The 21,951-nt window shown below is 37.3% G+C and overlaps 1 protein-coding gene across 1 annotated transcript in view; it reads right to left on the bottom strand.

Moving 5' to 3' along the window:
* REV3L (REV3 like, DNA directed polymerase zeta catalytic subunit) overlaps positions 1-21,951 on the bottom strand; it is a 127,032-nt gene that overhangs the window by 53,482 nt on the left and 51,599 nt on the right. The window contains exons 2-10 of the mRNA XM_064649744.1: positions 20,165-20,354; positions 17,376-17,450; positions 15,783-15,943; positions 11,490-11,586; positions 4,354-4,448; positions 3,680-3,784; positions 2,650-2,734; positions 2,416-2,564; positions 2,009-2,134 (exon numbers count right to left, since the gene is read on the bottom strand). Of these exons, the coding sequence (XP_064505814.1) occupies positions 2,009-2,134; positions 2,416-2,564; positions 2,650-2,734; positions 3,680-3,784; positions 4,354-4,448; positions 11,490-11,586; positions 15,783-15,943; positions 17,376-17,450; positions 20,165-20,354 (1,083 nt within the window). The remainder of the gene's footprint in view (positions 1-2,008; positions 2,135-2,415; positions 2,565-2,649; positions 2,735-3,679; positions 3,785-4,353; positions 4,449-11,489; positions 11,587-15,782; positions 15,944-17,375; positions 17,451-20,164; positions 20,355-21,951) is intronic.

The following is a 21,951-nucleotide window of genomic DNA, read 5'->3' as shown; positions in this document are numbered from 1 at the left end:
ATGCTTAACTTCAGCTCTCTTTTCACTATAATCTATTATCTTCACAGGTTTCTCTAAACACTGAAAGTTTACCTGATTTCGCTCCTCTTTTTTAATTTTGTTTTTTATTTTCTTTTATTTGACCCAAGTTTACACTAATTCATGCACTTCCCTTCTCATTTTTTATTTTTGTTTCTTAAAAATCCTTTCAAGTCACAAATTTTTCTCACTCTCTTCCTGCTTACCTTTCATCTGACCTCATAACCAACTTACGATCTCCAGTCTACCATGCATCTTTGTTACTTCTCTCTTCTCCTCTGGCCGAAGAACTACAATCTCTACTTTCTTTACTCAGGGAATACCATATGATTTACAATGATCTTGAGAATTACATAAAATAGATCTCAACATCAGTGAAGAAGGCATTTTTCATATTTTATTAAGGCTTCACAAGACACCATACAACCCTTTACAGTGGAAACCATCGGTTTTGCCAGAGTTCTGAATTAACCTTCAATTATGCTTTATGTTCTTGGCTCCTTTGCCCTTTGTGAGGTCCCTCACTAAACTCCAACCTCTATTTCACATTAATGTGAACCTTGTTGGGTAATTCACAGTGAACAGTAGAAGTCATGTGGTTCACAGTCCCTGTGACACTACAACTCTACAAAGGAATAGTGAAGACTAGCGCATGAAAGAGCATAAGAGACCTAAATATGCAGCATGTTACTCATGGTCACAGAAGACAGGAATTAGTAGCCCCATGATAAAAAGAAGAAGTGGGGAGGAAAAAAGGACAAAAAAGAGTCAGATAATCTCAAACTTTTCTTGTTTTTTTCCCTAGTCAATGGAAAAAACATACCACTTCAACACTCCTATTTGGTTGAGCAATTCAAATGCACAGTCAAAGATATACCCTATATATTATTTTAGCCACTGCTCATCCTCTCAGGCTTGCTCATGTTTGCCAGTTCCCACATAACTTCTTACAGTCCTCCCAATAAATCCAAATCCTTGCCTTTAACACTTTGATAACCAAAATCTTGCCTACTCTCTGCAAAATAAAACAGCATCACAAACCACTCTTCATCTAACTCCTCCTTCCTTAGCAAGAAAAGATTTCAAGGTTGTATCATTTTTTACCCATAGACATATACTCTTGCCGTATTGTATCTTGTTGCCCATTAACATATTCACACCCAATAGGTATCAAAAACACTGGAGGATATGGGTTTTAGATACTCCTCCCTGCCCTGCACCATGTAGTGCATATTGACATTATACACTATATTTACCCAAGAACATACATAGAGAGATAGCAGGAACTGTGTGCTTTTCATCTTCTCTAGAGTATTTCTACCCGAAGTAGATTTTCATACAAGTTCCTTTCTTGGTTATTTTATTGTTGTTTCCCCCTCATGCCATTCACATTTTTTTGGTGTCATGGTTTTTCTTCCCCTCTTTAATGCTCTGCTTCTTGTTTCTTTGCCTTCCACCATTCTTTTATATTTACAAATTTTGGGAAATGCTCTGCTGCAACTTGCCTCTCGTTATCAACCTACTATCCCCCAGTATTTCCAGAAAACTGAGCTTCTAAAGACAGATCATAAGCATGTCCCCTACCTTAACTGTAAGAAAGATGCAGTCAGTAACTGCAAGAGTACCACAGACAGACAGTCAAAATCTTCTTTATTCTGATAGTTTTAGCCCTATAACCCTAGGAACACAAGGAAGAGCAATACTCACAAGAGATTGCATTGAGCTGACCTGGCGAGAGGAAAGGGCTTAGTGAACCAGTAAAACACAGTAGCTTCTACAAATACAGTCCTGGTGACATTTTTTAGAAAACATAAGGTGTTTTAGTGCTGGTGGCGGTAGAATATGCATGCACAAAAAGACTCAATCTGCTTGACAAACTCCCTGAGGTAAACTACTTATTTTCTTTCATGACTGGTTACCTAAGTGAACACAAGAAAGACTGCTGGACAATAAAATAGCCTGGAAGAAAAGACATTCCAGTCATACTCACTAAAAACTGTAGTCTGACTCAGTCTTTGAGACAAAGGCTGAAAGCTCTGACTGTTCTCCACAATGTTTAAAATTGCTTCTTCATTAATAAGTGCCTCCTCTTTAGCAGTATGCATCATATCGGAGTCTTAAAAAAAAAAAAAAGAAGAGAAAGCATAAAACACATAAGACACATCACTACATTATGAAAGCAAGCCACTTCAGAATGGATTTTACTATCCAAGTATATTCCCATTATTTGCTGTGGCAATTTTATAAAGGCTTACTCTAACAATAGTAAAAATAAAAGCAAAACTACTCTTCATTTTTTCATAACTGACAATCATGACTTCCTTCTGCTAACAGTATAAACAGCCAAACCATGACACAGATTTATGCCTAAACAATCATGATATTAAAAATACTCACCTTTGTTCATCTCTTTATCATCATGCACTTCTACCATATTAGCTGGCGCACACTGAAAGGCTTCAGGAGAAAGTACCTCAGAATGTAGTGTTAGCTCAGCAGAGAACTCCTCTGATCCATTACTGTAGTCCAATGATCCTGACAATGTTCTAGTTAATTGAAAAGTAATTTTTAAATGCATATTTAAGGTTTGCATAGAATACTATACTTTATGATAAATGGCTAAATACTTACACAGAGAAGTCATTTTGCTTGAGAATTTCTTTAAGTCTCTTCTGAAAAAATTTTTCACTCTCTGTTGCTGGCACAAATCCACGGTCTTTAAAATTTGAAAAATATTTGTTATTCAGTTTTACTTTGACCTCTTACACAGAGAGCAGCTAAAATTACTAATTTTATTAGGAAATGGCTCAAAGTTGAAGTATCTGCTAACTTTAAGTGCCAAACCGAGGGCTGATTTTCCAGGCATATTTAAACACTTTCAAATACTTCACATACTCTGACTGATCTCATTTGTAACTGTGAGTATCAACAGCATTTACAAATCATGAAATTCCACTAAGGTGAGCATCCAGGAAAAGAAAAATCAGTGAACAATTTTGAAAAGTCTCGCTTATGTAGCCTGAATAACCTTACACAGAAACACAGGAAAAAAGTCAGTGAGAAAGCAGTCTGCCTTAGCCAGGAACCTGCCTCTTTCCTTCTTGCAATCCTCTGGCTTACTTGCCAAATATCATTCATATTTCAAAAGAAACGTGGCCTGGGTTCTGCAGAGAATAGCCTGTTCCTTATGCAATTACTTTGCAGAGCACAGTCTTCCCTTTGTAATGAATTTTACATAAGAACACAGGGATTTGTCTATCCTATTAGAATTTTAATCTAATATCACCTTAGATATAATTCCACAGAAATTAAAAGGAATTGCTCTCATGCATAAATTACAATGGAAAGCTTCAAGATAAGAGATTTAGTTTTGCCAGTATTTAAACATTTAAATGTTTTCCATCACAAACCATGCAATCTTAGCTGTCATTATCTTTCATTCTGTCTAGAATGTTTTGTAGCTAGCAGAATCATGATGTTTTTAGGCAAGATTATGTATCTTGCTTTAAAAATTGGAATACACATATTGGACAATCAGTAAGCTTGGAAGTGAAAAAAACCACCACATCTAAAAAGCCCTCAAACTTGATACACCAACTTAAATCCTACCCTCTTGCTTGCTTCTCATTCAAAGTTTGGATTAACAGCTGCACAATTTTACCTTGTGACTCAGGTGGCTTAATCTGAGAAGATTCACATTTCTGTCTCCGTCGCTGCTTTTCATCTTCCCATATAGCTTGCAAACCAGGGTTCCTGCCAATCTGGGCTGAAATAGGCAAGAATACATGAAGGGAAGTCTGTCAATGTGACAAAGCATTCTTTCCCCAAATCAGATTCTGACATTATTCTTCATTTCTTTTGCAATTCTAGTCTGTTATTTTTTAATTGTAATTCTTGTCTTACTCTAGGATTCAGTGTTATGTAAAAGTTAAGGTGTAATTTGATTTGTTTTTTAGATCTCTTATTTTAATGTAAATCTTTGGTTTTTTATGGTCTTCTCATCAAGTATGTGTGTGTATGTATATATAGGTGTATGTACATACACATGCATACTCGATGTTGATATTTCCATTACTATTCTCTTTATAGGTCTGAAACCTTCTGTTATGCATTAACAAAAATCTCTTTATATTGCTCTGATAATAGGCTATTTTTATAACCTGTTTTCTTCCAGAGTTAATTCAATTCTTTTTTTAAACTTTATAAATTTTTAAATCAACAATTTACTAACACTGAAATTTGGATTGTGATTTAACTAAACTGAGCTTTAAAAGAAGATGACAACATAGTTTCTATTCTAAAACCATTTTACATGGAATGTTGTTAACACTTCACCTTCAATATCCAGTTGATTTAAAATGTCGGCAGCTACTGCATCCACCTCCAATTCACAGGTACTTTGTGGCTCAACACCTTTCAACATTAAAGAGCTGTGACAACATAAATACCACAGGTTAATTTTATCAATACACTGATTTCGAAACATGGATCATCATTTTCTAACTGCACTAACATCTAAAATATTTCATGGGGAATGGAGTGAGTAACTGAATACAGAATTATCAGTTCTTATCCTCCCCTGCAAGTCCTTAAATTAATGGTCATATTCAAATCTAATTAGATAAGAAATCTGTATCTTCAACTTAGATGGTCTAGCTTTTTCCTTTTGTGGGAAGAGAAAGACCTGGCAAACAACGCTAAGTACAATTACAATAATGTTCTCCTCCTCAAATACAAGATGAAATGTTCTACAGAACTCAGCTAATAGGACCACATCCATAGGCATGATCTTGCACCCAGAAAACACAGTGGCAAGAATTTTTCTCTCTCATTCATAGTTAAGAGCAATGCAAAACGCTTTAACATTTACAGATAAGGGAAGTGAAGCAAAAAATATTTTATTTTTCAGATTTTTTCTTTATGCTGGTGAATATAAACAGAGCATTAACAACCCAAACACATGCTGAACTAAGGATAACTGGCTCGGTGAAGACTTAAAATACCAGAAACAGATTCAAGGTTGTTGTGCAAGGATCTTGTAACAGCTTCCTGCTGTGCCTTTTCAGAATTGCAGAGGTCAGTGACCTTCCACCTGTTGCTGTCAGTGAACCACTTTTAAGAGGTTCATGGAGGAAGCTAAGAAAGAGAAACCTTTTCCCAGGTTTATGTGAAAGTCTATTTACCCTTTAAAAATTTTTAGAGAAACACTGAAACTCCCCTCAAAGCTCTTCAGGACCAATTGTCTGGGTTAATTAACTGGTGTCTTGGTTTCTTACATCCCCATCAAGAGTGTGGCCAGTGAGTTTTTTTGAGAACTGATCAAGACCAAAGACAAAATTGGCCAAGAGCCTTCCAAATAATCAGATTTCTTATCTATGAGAGATTCTAATATGGATTTATCATATAAAAATAACACTAAATTCAACATTGCTGAATTCAGAACAAACTGGTAGTTGTCAATGTAACTTAAGTATTTTTCCATAATAATATTAATTTGAAGCATGTTCTTTGTCTGCAACTCATTCAAACAATTTGAGCAACTAGAAGCAGAAGAGCTCATTTTGCCCAAGCTCTAAATCAAACAGATTTAAGGAATCTCTTTGCCAAAACAACAGTATTCCAATTCACATGGCTTATTATTCAAATTACAAACACTGAGCTAACAAGAGTCCTTTTTGAAACAAATTTAAGATTTATCATCATAGTTGTCATTAACATTTTCAAGATGAAGGCAGGGCTGGCAGTCAAAACTGCATGCTCCAAGGACTGATGTGGAAGCTAATGAAGACACCTGACATGCAGAGTAAGTTCATAACACTTGAAAAACATCTTCCCAATACAACCAGTTCATTAGCTTGGCATTTAACAACCTTGCCAAGGTGAGCTGCTAGACACTTGCACTAGTTGAAGTCAGGGCAGTAGCACTACAAGCTTCTGCCACATTCAGGTAAGCCACTAAGGCCAAGAAGCCATTTGTTCCCCCTTCAGGAAAAGCCTCAAAGGGCTCATGAAAGCAGAGCAGATTCAACTGGCCCTTTTAGCATTTTAATTTACGCTGATTAAAACAAAAATGTCAGGAGGTGAGGGAGGAGCACAAACTGTCCTGAAGTACAGTTATTTAACATTATTACATCCTGCTTGGGAACTGTTTAATCTGAGTATTGTCAATAGTTTGGTGAGAAGAAGTCAGAACATGTCTAGTCTCCCAGCTGTAATCAGTTGAAAATATGAACTAGCAGTTGTAAACCCTTGGAAGATATTCAGAATGGCCTGTTTGACACAGATTGCCCTACACAACAGACTAATCACCTGCTTCATATCACAGGCATCAGTTTTGCAAAGAAAAATCGTGGTTTATGTAATGTCAAAACCGTGATTTGAGAATATCTGTCTTAGAACAAGATTAGAAAAGAAGACTTAGTCCCAGACAATGTGTCTAGGTTTCATTTTGTAAAAGAGAATGTAGAGAGAATTGTTCACAAGATACAGCTTGAATGCAGACACTTGAAAGGCAGAGTTAAGTGAGGTGGCATAGGAACAGAAGCAACCCAGCTGCAAAAGAACAAAACTTTACTCTCCAAAAAGCAAGATAAATCAGGGTTGCGCAACATTGAGTTGCCACGCTAGGCTACTTGGGATACTCATACCAGTCCATTTTAAACTGCCCTTCATACCTATACACCATGCTGAAAACCTGCAATACAAATCCATCTTATCTTCGTATGAAACTCTCCAAACACATTATTTTGAGAAGAGACAGAGAAAATGGTCATTATTTTTGAAGAAAATAATAGTTTGTTTGCACTATCCACTGAGATGTTAAGTATAGTTTAGGATGAAACCTGTGCTCAAAGAAAGTACCATGGTTTGGATTCTGAGATGCTGAGGCAATGAATTAAAGCTACAGTCAACTACCTACACCACTACATACAGCTAGATAGATCAAAGCCCTCAAAAACCTTGAAGAATGAACATCAGTGTCAGTATCCTAATTACCAATATTAATGACAGCCTAAGGAAACAAGTTCTGTGATGATCGCATCTGAGGTATTTATAATGTTAAACTGAGCATAGCAGACAAAAATTAACTTCATGGAGAATCTGAAAAGTGTCACTCAACTGCACTGATAAGGACTCTAAAATCTGACATAATAATTTTCCATATTCTATTCATGGAAGAAAACATGTCTCTGTTTTCGGGATGTTCCAGTGACTTTAATAACATGAACATTATATTAAAAATCAAATAGCTAAATAAAAACATGCACAACCAGACAAGTGAGAAAAGCAACTATGACATCCACAAACCTAGTAAAAATCTGCTAGACTGTGCAAAAGTGTTATGCGTCAGATGTCTCCACTTCCATATAAACTAGTGTCTAATAGCAAATCTAGGATTTTTAAAAAGTGCTTCTCAAAAGCAGTCTACCAGTCATTCTGCTTTTAATGCATCATGTCCAAGTGGCAGATTTGACTGGCAGTTTACTCCAAGTCTGATGTTTACCAAAAAGTTTTCTCAATGGAACTCTTATAAGGGTTTCATCATTTATTATTACCTACTTGAGAGATAACATAAATGTGTCTCATGCAAAGAACTCCTGATGTCAAAAACTTTAGGATAGCACTGCCAGATTCAGGTGTCTACTGCCCATTTTAAGGCAGGCTTTGCAGGTTCCAGGGTAATAACACTGGCAAGTATTGTATCTAAAAGCCTTAGAACAGCAGGCATTCCTGGGCACTAGGGGCTTTGGACATTTGTCTACTTCATAACAGAATCGCTCTAGAATTACATTAAAAGACATGTCCCTGGCTCAATACAGTATGCTAATCATAGCAGCAAGTTGGTAATTCAGAGATTTGCCAGGAGCATGACAGGACATAGCTAGGTTAAATACTGTTTTGGAGATATGGCAGACTAGCAGGGTGTTTTCTAGTACTGAAGAGGGAATTCAGTTACCAAGAAACTTTGGCAGAGTTCTCAAAAGTTCTTTGAAATAAGGAACCACCACTGACACTTACTCATGCAAAATGCCACCCATGTTACGTACATGACTTCTAAATAGTATTTAGCATATTAACTTCCAGGTACCCAGAATCATAGTTCAGCCAACTGATATACTGTGTTCCAAAGTCAAGAAGGGCCAAATCATTGGCACTGCTTCGTTAAACAAGAGAACTTGTTAACTGCCACGTACAGCAAGGACTTGGCAGATACATGTTGGACTATCTCTAAAATGTATTCTCAATGTACACAAAACAAAGGATAATGAGGCCAAACAGACATCCCAGTCACTAAGAATACAAGACTGGCCTAGAAGTTTTGTGGTCTCAAACAACATTTGAATGTCTTTTCCCTCTTTGCTTTTTCTTGACATAACAACTAATAATTTCAGTGTACAGCTGAAAGGTAGGGAAAGATTTATGTGATTTTCATATCTGATATAAACAACAAGCAAAGAACTTAGAATTTCAGTGACAGAAGAAACTCCAAATGCTGCTGAAAACATTCAAGTGGTGAAATACAGCAAGTAAATTTTTTTTGCTAAACAATTCACAAAACAGACAATTTCTCTTAAACTCAAGAGGACTGGAAAATAAAGTGCGGGGACTCTCCTGGTATTGCACATGAAACTAGAAATCAATACAGCTGTTGATATAGCTACACACAGAAGCTAAATACGTTGGGAATACAGAACTCATTAAGGAAAGACAGAAATAAAGGAAGAAAGGCAGCTTTACAGATATTGAGTAATGCTGTAGACTGCAAAAATAAAAACAATTGAGTCACAGTCATTTTAAGAAACAATTACAAGGGCTTCCTCGGATAGGTATCTCATATGATCTAGGTCAGATGTACCCTAGGCAAGGTTGATCATGACAATTATAGGTCCATTAAAACGACCTAGATACAAATTTTCAGAATTTGAAAGGAAATAAAGTAGAAAGGTAATCTGAAGGAGGGACTGCAGCATGGGTTTGATTACAAGAACACTGTTTCAAGTTGATGCCTCTCATAAATAATCCAGGAGAAATTATAACAGGCAATTAATTTGATGTAGATACAGAACAGAGCAAAATTAGGACTGGAAAAATTTAGGTTTTTTACTTTGCTGTGGCATGTACATCCTACAGCATAGGAAAGACAGTCATGCTAGAACACCTTTAATAAAAAAATTAATTTTCTAGACAAAAGAGTGTTTGACACAGTATCATATGAGAAAAAATTTCAGTTGGAGGAGTTGTAAATGAGTTCCTAATTCATTAAAGCATTTTAAGAGCTAAGTAAAGATGAAATTCCTATTGGTTATATAAAAAAACCCCAGAGGATTGATAAAAAATTTGTATAACTGAATATAGACCAGTTTCTGTGACTGAGTCTACTTCACTTCTCATTAATATTTTTGGCAGAAAATGCAGCAGTGTGGTAATGAAATATGCTGATAAGACAAGTCAGTAGACATAAGCCAGTATTAGAAAACAAAAGCAGGATAACTTAGAATTAGAATAATATAAACAGGATGAAATATAAAAATGGGATGCAAGATCCTACAAGAACTTCCAAGGGATTCCAAACAGAAGATGCTCCATTGGAAAAAAAAAAAAGGAATAGAATCACCTTGTACTAATAAATCCTAAAATGCTTACAAGCCAAAGTGGCACAATAAATGAAACTGTAAAGCATATCAGGAACTACCAGTATCATTGCATACAGTGCTAGAGAGAATCTGTCTGGCATCTTATGTAGTATTCAGGCTTTATGTTCATGAAATAAATTCCTGCTGGCAAAAGTACAGAGAATAAATATACTAGGGAAACGGACAGGCTTGGATTTTCCCCATTACTGCTAACATCCCACTTCTGGAACAAGCATGAGTGCTGGAGAAGGACTGGCACAGGTAAGGTGCTGCATCCCTGGCTCTATACACAGAAGCGTGGAAGAAGGCAGAAACAAGGCCTGTAGTTATAGCTATGAGGATGCACGCCTTGGCTCCTGCTATGCTGACCTTATCCCTCTCTGGTTTTGACAGCCAGGAAGTGCTACTTTGCTTTCTTTTCATCTTCCTTCCCCACATCTGTGTAAAGTAACATCAGATGATCCTGGTCCAATTTACAATCCAACCTTCCAAAGGTTAAGTAAGTTGTAAGTAAGTAAGTACTTATTTACAAGCCAAATACACGTTGAAAAGGACTGTGAATGAAGTGTGCAGCCAAAAAGAAGAAAGAGTTGTCCAAGAACAACTGGATATAAAGTGACCACAAGTAAAATCACGATACAACTGTCAGATGAATGTTGTTACAAAATCTTAAAGTAGAAGTAGAATCAGAAAACCAGATGCTACCTAACACAAGCTTTTGCACACTAGAAAACTGTGAAGTATGGTTTAAGGCATGCACTTCCTACTGGAGAAGCAAATGTTCCCAGAACATAACACTAGCGGGAAACAGGGAATATTGAGCCTGATAAGCATTTTGGAGCAGAATGACAGGAACTACCCTAAGACTGAGAAGACCACTAGATGACAGAAGGACCTGTCAAACATCAGGAAGTAGCTTAAAGAAGGAACTTGCTATGGATAAACTGTACAAATCAAAGTAGCCCCAGATACTGTCAGTTTCTCTCCCCTCCCCAACTCATCAAGTCCAACTGTTAATCTAGCAGTGCTAAACCATAGCCCCAAGTGCCAGAACCACATGTTTTTTTGAATACTTCCACAGATAGCAATTCCACCACTTCCTAGGCAGCCTATTCCAATGCCTGACTACCCTTTCAGTGAATAAAATTTTTCCTAATATTCAATCTAAACCTTCCCTGGCACAACTCAAGGTTATTTTCCTTTGCCCTGCCACTTGTTACCTGGGAGAAAAGACTGATCCTCACCTGACTACAACCACATTTCAGATAGTTTTCGAGAGTGATAAAGTTCTACCCTGAGCCTTCTTTTCTCCAGGCTAAACAACTCCAGCTCCCTCAGCTGCTCTTGATGAGCCTTGTGCTTCAGACCCTTCCCCAGCTTCGCTACCCTTCTCTGGACACTTTCAAGCACCTCAGTGTCTTTCCTGTAGGCAGGGCTGAGAACTGAACACAGGATTTGAGGTGCGGCCTCATCAGTGAGGTCATGTTACTTAAGAGTGATTACAAAACCAGAATCTGTGAACTGATGTGTAACTATTCTCTATAACTACTAAACTCCCTTGGCTCTTAATCAGAAGTCATTAGCTAGAAACTTATCTTCCAAAAATCAAAAAGTTGTTCCCATTGTTATGTCCTGGTTGGATTTTTCCAACCACACACCAGAAAGTGTCAGATGACCAAAACTATACCAAGAAACTAAATAACGATAATTTGTGTCATATCAGCACCTTTTTTGAACATATAAGGGTCCTTTAAATGAGATTGGAATCCTGTATTACATACAAGTTGATGTATATAACAAAATACAGCACAGATTAAAAAAAATTGGCATGCTGACCTTGGTATTTCATCTTCTTCCCATTCAATGAAAGATACATGGCTTGAATTTTCTGGCAAATGAATTCTATGATGTTTACTTACACCTGATGTATCACCTAGGAAAAAAAAGTAGCATGAGAAATTAATTCATTTAATGTGGAAATATTTTTAAACATATCATTATATAACTGCATTTATTATTTAATATTACCAGTACAGATGGTACATCAGACTCTTAAGTGCACTGACATGGTACACAGACACTAAACACACATGGGATATGTGGCACTCAAGTGTGGTGAAGAGACACGCCTGTGCTTATGCAGGAACTAACTCACATTTCAGCCACACCAGCACTGTTAACATCTAATGCACTGTGATGCTTAAGCAGGTGATTCCAGGAAGACAACACAACGTATCTGATCCCATTTGCACAGATTCAGCTCAAACCTAGCATAGCTTCGCGTCTGTGCTATTCCAAAGTGATGATTTGTCCCCTAGGCAGAGCTGGTCCAGGAAGAAACACAGCCATGTTTTTACTGTGTGGCACATCAGCTAATTCTCCCTATTAAGATGCAAGCTTATTAGGTATAGAAACGTCTCTTGTTATTTTTCATCTGCAACTTGATTATTCTGAGTTGACAAAACAGGGTTAAATAGTTGTATATATTAAAGGAAAATACATCCCACAGCAGTTGTGCAAGTTTATAGGCCAACTGACGAAATATATACTATTATTTTTCAAATTTATATGTATTTCAAATACCACACCAGAGCAGTTTTAGTGCATTATTCCCTTTCTTCCCCATGAACCCTATTTTCGTATACTTCTAAAAATCAAGTCTCAAATTCCTGTATCAGTTTGTTTCTTCAGTAGAGTTACTCATAGGGATAGAGATTTAAGGATACTCAATATTCCCCTTTTCTTGATATAAAGATCTTTAAGGACAGTAGGAGTACCACAGACATGGTGTTTGTTCTCAGACAACTGCAAGAGAAGTGTAGGGAACAGAACAAAGGACTCTATGTAACCCTTGTTGATCTCACCAAAGCTTTTGATACTGTGAGCAGAAAAGGTCTATGGCAGATTTTGGAACGTTTAGGATGTCCCCCCAAGTTCCTTAAAATGATCACCTTACTTCATGAGGATCAGCACGGCCAAGTCAGATATGGCAACACACTTTCTGAGCCCTTCCAAATAACCAACAGTGTGAAACAAGGCTGCGTTTTTTTTCAGCATGATGCTTCAAAGGGCCACAGCAGACCTCGACGAAGAAAATGGTACCTACATCGTACCGATGGAAGTCTATTTAACCTAAGGCGACTGAAGGCCCACACTAAGACCTTAAATCATCTTGTCCGGGAGCTGCTTTATGCTGATGACGCCGCCCTTGTCGCCCACACAGAAGCAGCTCTGTAGCGTTTCACATCCTGCTTTGCAGATGCTGCTGAGCTTTTTGGGCTGGAAGTCAGCTTGAAGAAGACAGAAGTTTTCTATCAACCTGCACCTCAGGAAGTCTTCCATCATCCCCATATCACCATTGGCAAATCAGAGCTCTAATCACTCCAGCAGTTTAATTACCTGGAAAGCATCATCTCCTCAGACGGTAAGACTGACAAAGAGGTTAGCAAAGGCCATAAAAGAGTTTGGCGAAATAAACACCTGAAGAGAAGTACCAAGATCAGTGTTTACAGAGCCATTGTACTGTCTACTCTTTTATATGGGTCCGAATCATGGGTCATCTACCGCCACTACCTGCGACTTCCAGCAACGCTGCCTCCGTACAATCCTAAACATCCACTGGTCAGATTATGTGACTAATATGTCTGTTCTTGAACAGGCAGCAGTTACGAGTATTGAGTATTGAGGCCATGTTGATGAGAACACAGCTGCGTTGGGCAGGACACGTCTCAAGGATGAAGGACCACCGCCTTCCTAAGATCTTGCTTTATGGTGAACTTGCCACTGGTTGCTGCAAGAGAGGAGCCCCAAAGACAAGATACAAGGACTCCCTGAAACAACATCTCAGCCTTGGCCATATCAATCATCATCACTGGTCTACTCTGGCCTCCAATTGGGAGGTCTGAAGACACACCATCTATAACGCTGCTGCTTCTTTTGAGAACGCACGCAGGATCACTCTTGAGGAGAAAAGACAACGTAGAAAGAACCGTGTCTTGTCAATACCACCTAAGGAGTCTTTCCGCTGTGCCTTTTGCAACTGGACTTGTCGCATTGGCCTTTTTAGCCACCAGTGCACTTGTAGCAAATGCGGGTAGAGTCCTTCCCAAATCTTCGTTCGCGAAGCCCAGCCATGAGTGGCATGTGGTGCATGAACGAACTTGCAGCTTTCATCACTGTCCATAAAGACAAGGACTTGAGAAAATGAACTCCTGCATCTTCTGGATACAGGCTGATGAAGGCAGAATATTCCTGCTACCAACAAATTTGCCTGCTGGCCTCTTTCAGCCTTCAAAATAGTCTACTTATCTCAGTGAGAAAAATACCACTGGAAATAGGCTCCTGAGGCTGCTCACTTATATTTACAAACAGATCTACTACTGAATTTTCTACTACTTGCCAGACCAAATTTTAGATCATCATCTGCAAGGGAAGTGAAATAAGTGTTTGCTGCACATCTTAGGCAAAGGCTTTTACTGCTGTCTAAAAACAATGTTTGGCCTGGCCTGCATAACACAACTATACTTGACTGAAATGAATGCATACTCCCAAGACACAGACGCTGTGGAACAGGCAAGTAAGTGTGTCAGTTGTAAGCAGAGGCTGTGCCTTGTAGACCTGTCCAACAGGTCTGAGCTTAGAAAGGGTTGCTGTACAAGGACAGCAGTGCCTCTGTAAGGCTGTACCAGGGACAAACCATTTGTTGCTCAGCTGCTGTGCCAGGAGCAGTAGATAGTGATCCTGTGCCTGTCCAGCAGACCAAGGCTGGCTACTTATGGATGTGTGATGTGGAGCCATGCAGAGCAGTATGAATGTTGCTAGGAGCACTGCAGCCATTATCTGATCAAGCCAGACAAGGGTGCCATTTTCTTCCCTTTATCCCATTGGGTTCTTCCCTACAAGAATAGTTGAAGTCCACTGGTCTCAGCCCATGCTCCTCTTTTACCCTCTTGTTCCCATTCAAGATTTAGGTCTCTCATCCTTAAATAAATGATGAAGGAGAATAAAAATAGCCTATGTCCTTAATCTATCATCTGAAAGAGAGGAAAAATAGCTATAGAAAAAGAATGGCAACAACTATATGATATAATCACATTGAATGTTTCCAGATGGCTGCTTTGGACACTTGGAAGACAAAAGGTACCTAACTATACTTCCTCAGGACTGAAAATCCTGAAGATGCTCTTGTCCATGGCTGACCTTTTGTCTTCCTACAGTTCTGACACCAGCAAAAAGTGTGGCCTATTGGTGTGCATGAAGAGTGTTTTCCTTTAAATGAGAATTAATTATAAAACTTCATGCATTAGTCTACTGCTGTAATAATGAAACAAAATTAAAGTCAGTATGATTATTGCTTAGCATTTTTACAGGAAGATACTTTACCATTCTTTTCAACTTCTGCATTAGCTGTAAGAACAGTTATGATCTAAACAATCCTTATTTTATTAAATTTTAAGTATGAAAGACATGGTTTTCCTGCTGTTGTCTCCTTTATAATGAAGCATTTAGATAACATTAGGGACATTCTTACCAAACTTAATTTTTGTGTCAGTGTGTACATTCAAAATGCCAAACTACTTTTTAAAAATACTTCCTTTGCTCAGATGTTAATACTTCAAATTTCACCTTAGAGCAAACAGCCTTAGCACAAACACAAGCACTTTGATTAAAAACATTGCTTGTCATCAGAGCATAATGATTAGCCATAATTTTGCACAGACACTGCTGCAGCAAAAAAAATAATTTGGACTGACATAAGGATCAGAAACAAACATAAAAAAATTAAGCAACAGTATTAGTATGCTATCTTCTATGTCAATTCTTCAACCAAATAACAACAATTCTCAATCTTCTAACTTGAAAAGAGGTATGGTCACAGCTACACTGCTGACCGAACATGTGTTTCTCCTTATTTCAGGAAGCAGGCTCTTCCTCAATCCCACACACAGGGACAAAAAGGAAAAATGATACACAGGGACTTTGTTTTCACACAGAAAGCAAACTTTAGGGAAACAACACTATACACATTCAGCCAAACTACAGCAAAAGCCCGACAGCTAGTGACATTTTGTTCAAAATGGTAGCTTTTAGCCTTCAAAACAATTTGGTCTTAAGAAATAAACACCTTACTTTTTCTCCTTGCCTTTCTGAATTTGACAGCAGCCAGGTTTATTAAATTCATTCCATATAAGTTGTAGTCTATGAAGAGTTGAAGGAGGTAGGGAATATGGGCTTCATGAGGCTGGTAAGATTTGTTCATTATGGCTCCACCTTGCAGAAGCTCACAAACTCTAAAATTAAAGATAAATTAGGACATAAACAAAAAATTATTCCAGAACAATAATGACACTTTATTTTAATTTTATCAAAATATAAAAGACTTTCTAAATTTTGCCTTAGTTGTATTTGTAACTTAAGAACTGTGTTTTCACGCTAAGAGATGCGCAAAAATGATCTCTGCTAATATAGATAGAATATTTGGGTGTTAGTTACAAAGGAGCCTTGAATCCTTCAGCCTAAAAAGCATGAAACTCTCCAAAAAAAAACCATCCTGCACTGTTCCTGCAACTGATCCAAAGCCACTGTAGGCCATGGAAATCTTTTCCACAAAGTAACTGTGGCAGATGTGTGCATACACACCAGTAATAACTTCAAAAGTCTTTCTAGTTCTCCTTGACAAGTATATGATGACATCCTGCTTGGTTTTAAAGCTACATACTGTACACTCAGAAACAGTATTTTAACTACTCCCTAGAAGCATGACAAATCCTCTCTTTTAAACAGCTACACATTAAAAAATAACTGCAAGTATTTGGATTAATTATGAATTGGTGCGATAAGTTTATCTCAAATTAATAGTATATATCTACAAATCAAAGAAAAGCACTAAGCATTTCTAAATGCAACAAACTGGGATTAAAAATAAAGTTTTCTACAACAAAAAACAAAGGAATAATTTAAGTGAGTTGTCAGTGCTTATTTGGATAGGAGCAATCCATCACAAGAAGCTCCAAATTTAAAAACTGTCATGTCAGCTATACATACAGATTACATTAAGACAGAAATCTTAAATCATGCAAAATTCCACTAGCCTAGAAGAAAAATTAGACAATCCTATCTTATGATCATGTATTAGACCTTTTAAAAAAAGTTCCAGCGGGTACTAGGGGTTTCAGTTTATGCTTGAGAAACAATTCCTCCTTATTTGTTCCTGAATGTACTGTAACTACTGTGATAGTAAGACTGAGATCGACGGTGCTTTCATTTAACAGAACGCTATTGAGAAACAGAGAAACTGCCTAATAACAAAAGCTATTCAGTTTTCCAAATGTATCTTATATTTAATAATTGTCGCTGGAATCATAAACCTTTTAAGAAGTATCCAAATTTACTTCATAATATATGAACGATGGCTACACAGTTTTCCTCAAGAGTTGCAGAAAAAGTAACCAGATGCAAATTTCTCCAAGTGTTCAAGAATTACAGTTAACACAAGACAACTAAAGGCAAGTATGTTTTGGTCTTGCTTTCCTAACATGCTACTGCTTTAAAAAGGTTACTGATGTGTTTAAAATTAGCAATGTCTAAAGTGTCTTGAAATCTTGGGACAATAATTCTGTAACTTTTATTTTGTTAAGCTATTGGTGAATCTTGTTTCAAAACTGACTTTTTAATTCAAGATATAAGGAAATCAGACACAACTTTGTATCTCCACATCTTTACCTTTTTACCATTGCAGGATTGTAAAGATAAATCTTCATAAACTGTCTCTCCTTCTCATGGTAACCATAAAAAGGCCTGGAGAGAAAGAAATAAAAGCAAGAAGCTAGCTAGTTATGCTGTGGCATTTATTCAAACACATTTTACTATAAAGAGTATTAAATTCTAGGGGGCAAAAATTAGAAGATAAACTAGAGAATGAAAATTTCCACATCAGGCCAAAGGGGAACATTATGATTCTGTATAAGGATAAAAAGAATAGGGGCTATACATACAAAAATATATAAAAAAATTAGAAGGCACTTATGGCTTAACATTGTTTTTAACTTTCCCCACGTGAAAACACACTGATGGCACACCATCATAATAGTACTTTTAAGAAGATGGACTGCTTCAAAAACAGCCTTCACACTTTCTGACACATGTTGCAACAAAGTCCTTAAGGACATTAATCCTGCAGATCAGGTGTAAATGAGTAAATACCAGTTGTGTAACATAAATAACTGAACAATGCAAATGGCTTAGAAGAGTGAATAGCTGCCCATTTTCAGTGATTACTAATCACCTCGTGCACTAAATGAGGCATGAATCCTGAAGAAAACAGGATTTGAGAATGCAATTAAAGAATACACAGAACAATGAATAAGTCAAGACTAAACTGAGGCTGAACAGGCAACATTAATTCTGGTATAACTTGACTGAATTACTCACTTTTCAGCATCTAGAATTCTAATTTAATCTAACATGCCTGTAAAACAGCACGTTAAGGAAACAGGCCATAATTCAATGTGTTGGGTGAATGCAAGAAGTCAACAGTTTGCAGTAATCACAACAAAAGTCAACAGAAATTCAGGAAAGCATAAATTTACTTGTTACCTCTACAAACAAAATAAAATGTCTTCATCAAAAATATTATTTCAAAAAATTTTAGAGCGGACGTTTACCTGCTAAGTCAAATGAAATGAAGTTCAGTAGTAAGAGGGATTTCAGCCCTAAATAAAACACAAACTCAACAGAACCTCACAACTACTGCTACCTTTAATATGGTTAAACATGCATGCATGCATTTAGTATGGCCAAAAGCTAGACTGAACTGATAAAAAAATTTGATGTTAAAACCGAGCTACATTGAAAGAACAAATTTAAAGCTGCTAAGCTGAAAAGGAGATCATATCTTGTATATGATTCATTCTCTCTCTTATAGTATAAACCTAATGACAGGTTATATACATTAAGCTATAATGGCTCATCCTCACATTGACATGGCAGCAAGGAGGACAAAATTTACAACACTTTCAAGGTTAGCTATGAACACCTTATTTAACTTCATAACAGACAAGGACAGAATATTTTGCCTTTTTTTTATTCTTGGATCTCTACTATGTTTGGAAATTAATGCAACAAAAATTTTATATTAAACTTACAGAGGTTTAACAAACACTTTTAACACAAAACAAATCTTTCTGCTAATGCAGAAGGTCTCCAAGATAGGCTTCTTATCACAGAGATACTATATCTCTGAGCAGAATTTGTCTCAGGTGAGAATACATTTGTGTCACTACATAAACATGTCTATCTACCCAGGTAAAGATGAAGATATATTTCAGTTAGGCTCTTACACAAGCAAAATACCTGAAACACTCTTTCCTATGCTGCTTTGAGGCAATGAGCATCTGACTTTCAGTAATGGCTGTTTTGAAGCTCTAAGACAAGGGAGGTAAAAAACAGGCAGGTTCTCCTAATTTCTACCTGTTATTTTCTCATTGATTCAAGTAAAGATTGTCTTCAACAGTTTACTCTGCCCAGCTTTCACTGTTGAGATGAACAGCTATACTACCATTTACATAGTTCCCACAAAAAGAACAAAAATAAGGAATTTGGGGGGGTTACCTTACCTGTTACTGTAAAAATAGTGGAAAGTTCTGATTGAAAATAAAAACACCTTATTGCAGCCACTTTACTACCAATATCTAGAAGCCACTAAAACTGGCTGGGACCAGAAATATTATCTTCCGACTCTTAACAATTAGAAAAAATATATTTCAGAAGTGCTGCACAGTACTGAAAATTAGCATTTACATTGCTTTGAAGATGAAAAATTGCATGCATGTATAGACTACTTGTGTTCCTCCAAGACAGTTTCCTATTATTTCCTATAATTTGACATATTTTTTCAGCCCTTGATTATGCAAGATACATAAAAATTAACTAAGAGAATCCTTAAAATGTTAAAGGTCAATAATAGCATGTAGTTCCAGCAGTAGCAGAAGCTATACCACATAAAACACAACAGTCAGCCTGGTAGATAAAGAAATGAATGTTTAAGAGCCTCCACTTCATGGCCTGTACTGCTGGAAGAATCAGATGCATAAACATGACCCAAACTGTGGAGGCCATTTTAGATAAAAAACAAAAGGAGACCTAGAGTCAGTCTTCTGCAAGGCATGCCTGGTCTTGGGAAACCTAGAATAATCCAGAAAGGTAGAAAATTGTGGCTGGAAAGTACTAGTGCAACAGCAGAGCTAAAACCAACAGATTTGGAAAAATTATAGACACTGGGATACAAATTTAGGTAAAAAAGGTTGTGTCAAGCGGGTTTTTTGGGGAAAACCTGTTGACTATGTTAAAGCAAGTGAGAAAAGTTACTTAAAGTTGTACAGGCCTGTATACATGAGGGGAAAGAAAAAGGAGTGGCACTGCAGTCACCCAAGTGCAAAGTAAGTGCTTCAATGTAGTACAACTGCAAAACATTTCAAAACAAATAACCAAAAATCCTAACAGGTCATACTTACATTCCAGATACTAATGACACTTTGAAAACATGCTGAACAGTAGAAGATGGATTGCCTAAAGCCACATTAAGGGCTCTGTCAATGCTGAATGCCACTTGACGAAGATGGTATTCTGGATGCTGTCCAAAACCATCGTATGGTATATAGAGGTAAGGAAAGATACCATGTAAGTGGAGACAAGTCTTCTGACCTGAAAATAAAAGGGTAAACATTTATTTTCTAACGACTACATCTTTTTCTTCTTTTAAGGAGTCACCAAATTTGAATTTTTTCATGTTGGTTTCTGGTTCCGCAGATAGGATAAATTTATGAAACAAATGTGGCATATTTCAAACAAAAGGTATCAATGTAGAGCAGTTCTCACATTTGATTAATTGACAAAAACAACACAGAACAGATGTAGTTACATGGCATACATAGGATTACACCTGTGTAATAGCAGAATTCACTACTAATTATTTTTTTTGTAGTCATAACACAACACATTCCTAAGAATAATTTTGCATACTGAGTCAGTGTTGGACAGTTAATGGTTTTTCAGCTTTGTGAAAATTTTTCAGTATCAAAGCTCTTCCCATTCTTCACTGGAATGAGCACACAACCTCTAAGAAATTAAAAAGAACGTCCTGAGCACCTAGGAGGCCATTTAATATTCTAGTTACTAAGGCATAAGTTGAGATGTGGAAAAAACCCAGGTGATTTTCAACTTCTAAAATCTGTGGATCCCTGAAAGGTCTCTACTGTATACGCAGATCTCTAGACTTCTAATACCACGCTTAGTTCTCAGCATTAGCTTCCACAAGCCTGCAGTAACAGCAGAATGAAAGAACACACCATGAAAACCTTTGTGCCAGACCACAACCTGAGCTCCTCATTCAGACAAGGCAGTACAGTGATGCAGACTGGGATCTCCCAAACCTGCCACATCTTCTCTTTATTGGAGGGGTGAGGGGAGGGCTAGTCTCAAGTGCAGTGCATGTTCTCTGCTCTCTTAGCACAATACAGCAGAGCATGCGTTCACTGCTGAAACAAACCTGAGATTCTGCTCACAACCTTTTCAGTCCCAAAGATCATTCATGACTTTTCACCGGCCAGTGAAAAACTTCCACAGAAAAATACTATAAGCACATGTTGCTGATTTACCCATCACCACAATGACAGGCAGCACACATCGTTTTGCATTGTCTGGATGAACTCCCTGCACAAGGACAACAAAACAGGCTGTGCTTTCATCAGCCAGGAGATAAATATTAAAAAGAGGCAGCACAACTTCACTGGTCCACAGGACCAACGAAAAGACTTCCAGAAGTCCACTCTTTCAAACTGAGATTATTGCTCAGCAGGTGGACCTTGCCTGAAGTAGTTATACTCATTCATACCCACATCAGTGCACCAGTGGCCACCCAGTGAAGACAGCTCTAGATCCATTAAAGTGCAGGTAGAACAGAGCTTCAGTCTCAGGACTGCCTGCAAACCTTTTGCACCTGTGAAAAGCATGCCTCCAAATACCAATAACAGCATAGCCTTTTTTTTTAACTGGGGATTAGATTTATTGCTCCTCAAATAATGTCTAGAAGTGAAAAAAATGCTCAAAGGATGGTACTACAAGTCCATTTTAACGGTGAATTTTATTCTTCTTGCAAGTCAACTCCATCAAGCCTCTTCATCAGTGTTGAAATACAATCTATATAAGCATTCATAATGTTGAAGTCATCATCTAGGAATTCTGTTCATGCCTTTAAAGTATCTCAGGAAAAGAAAATTCTTATTTATGTATCATGTTTTTC

Source organism: Pseudopipra pipra, chromosome 3 (assembly GCF_036250125.1).
Source record: "Pseudopipra pipra isolate bDixPip1 chromosome 3, bDixPip1.hap1, whole genome shotgun sequence".
NCBI classification, from domain to species: domain Eukaryota; kingdom Metazoa; phylum Chordata; class Aves; order Passeriformes; family Pipridae; genus Pseudopipra; species Pseudopipra pipra.
This window is presented reverse-complemented; position numbering and strand designations above follow the sequence as displayed.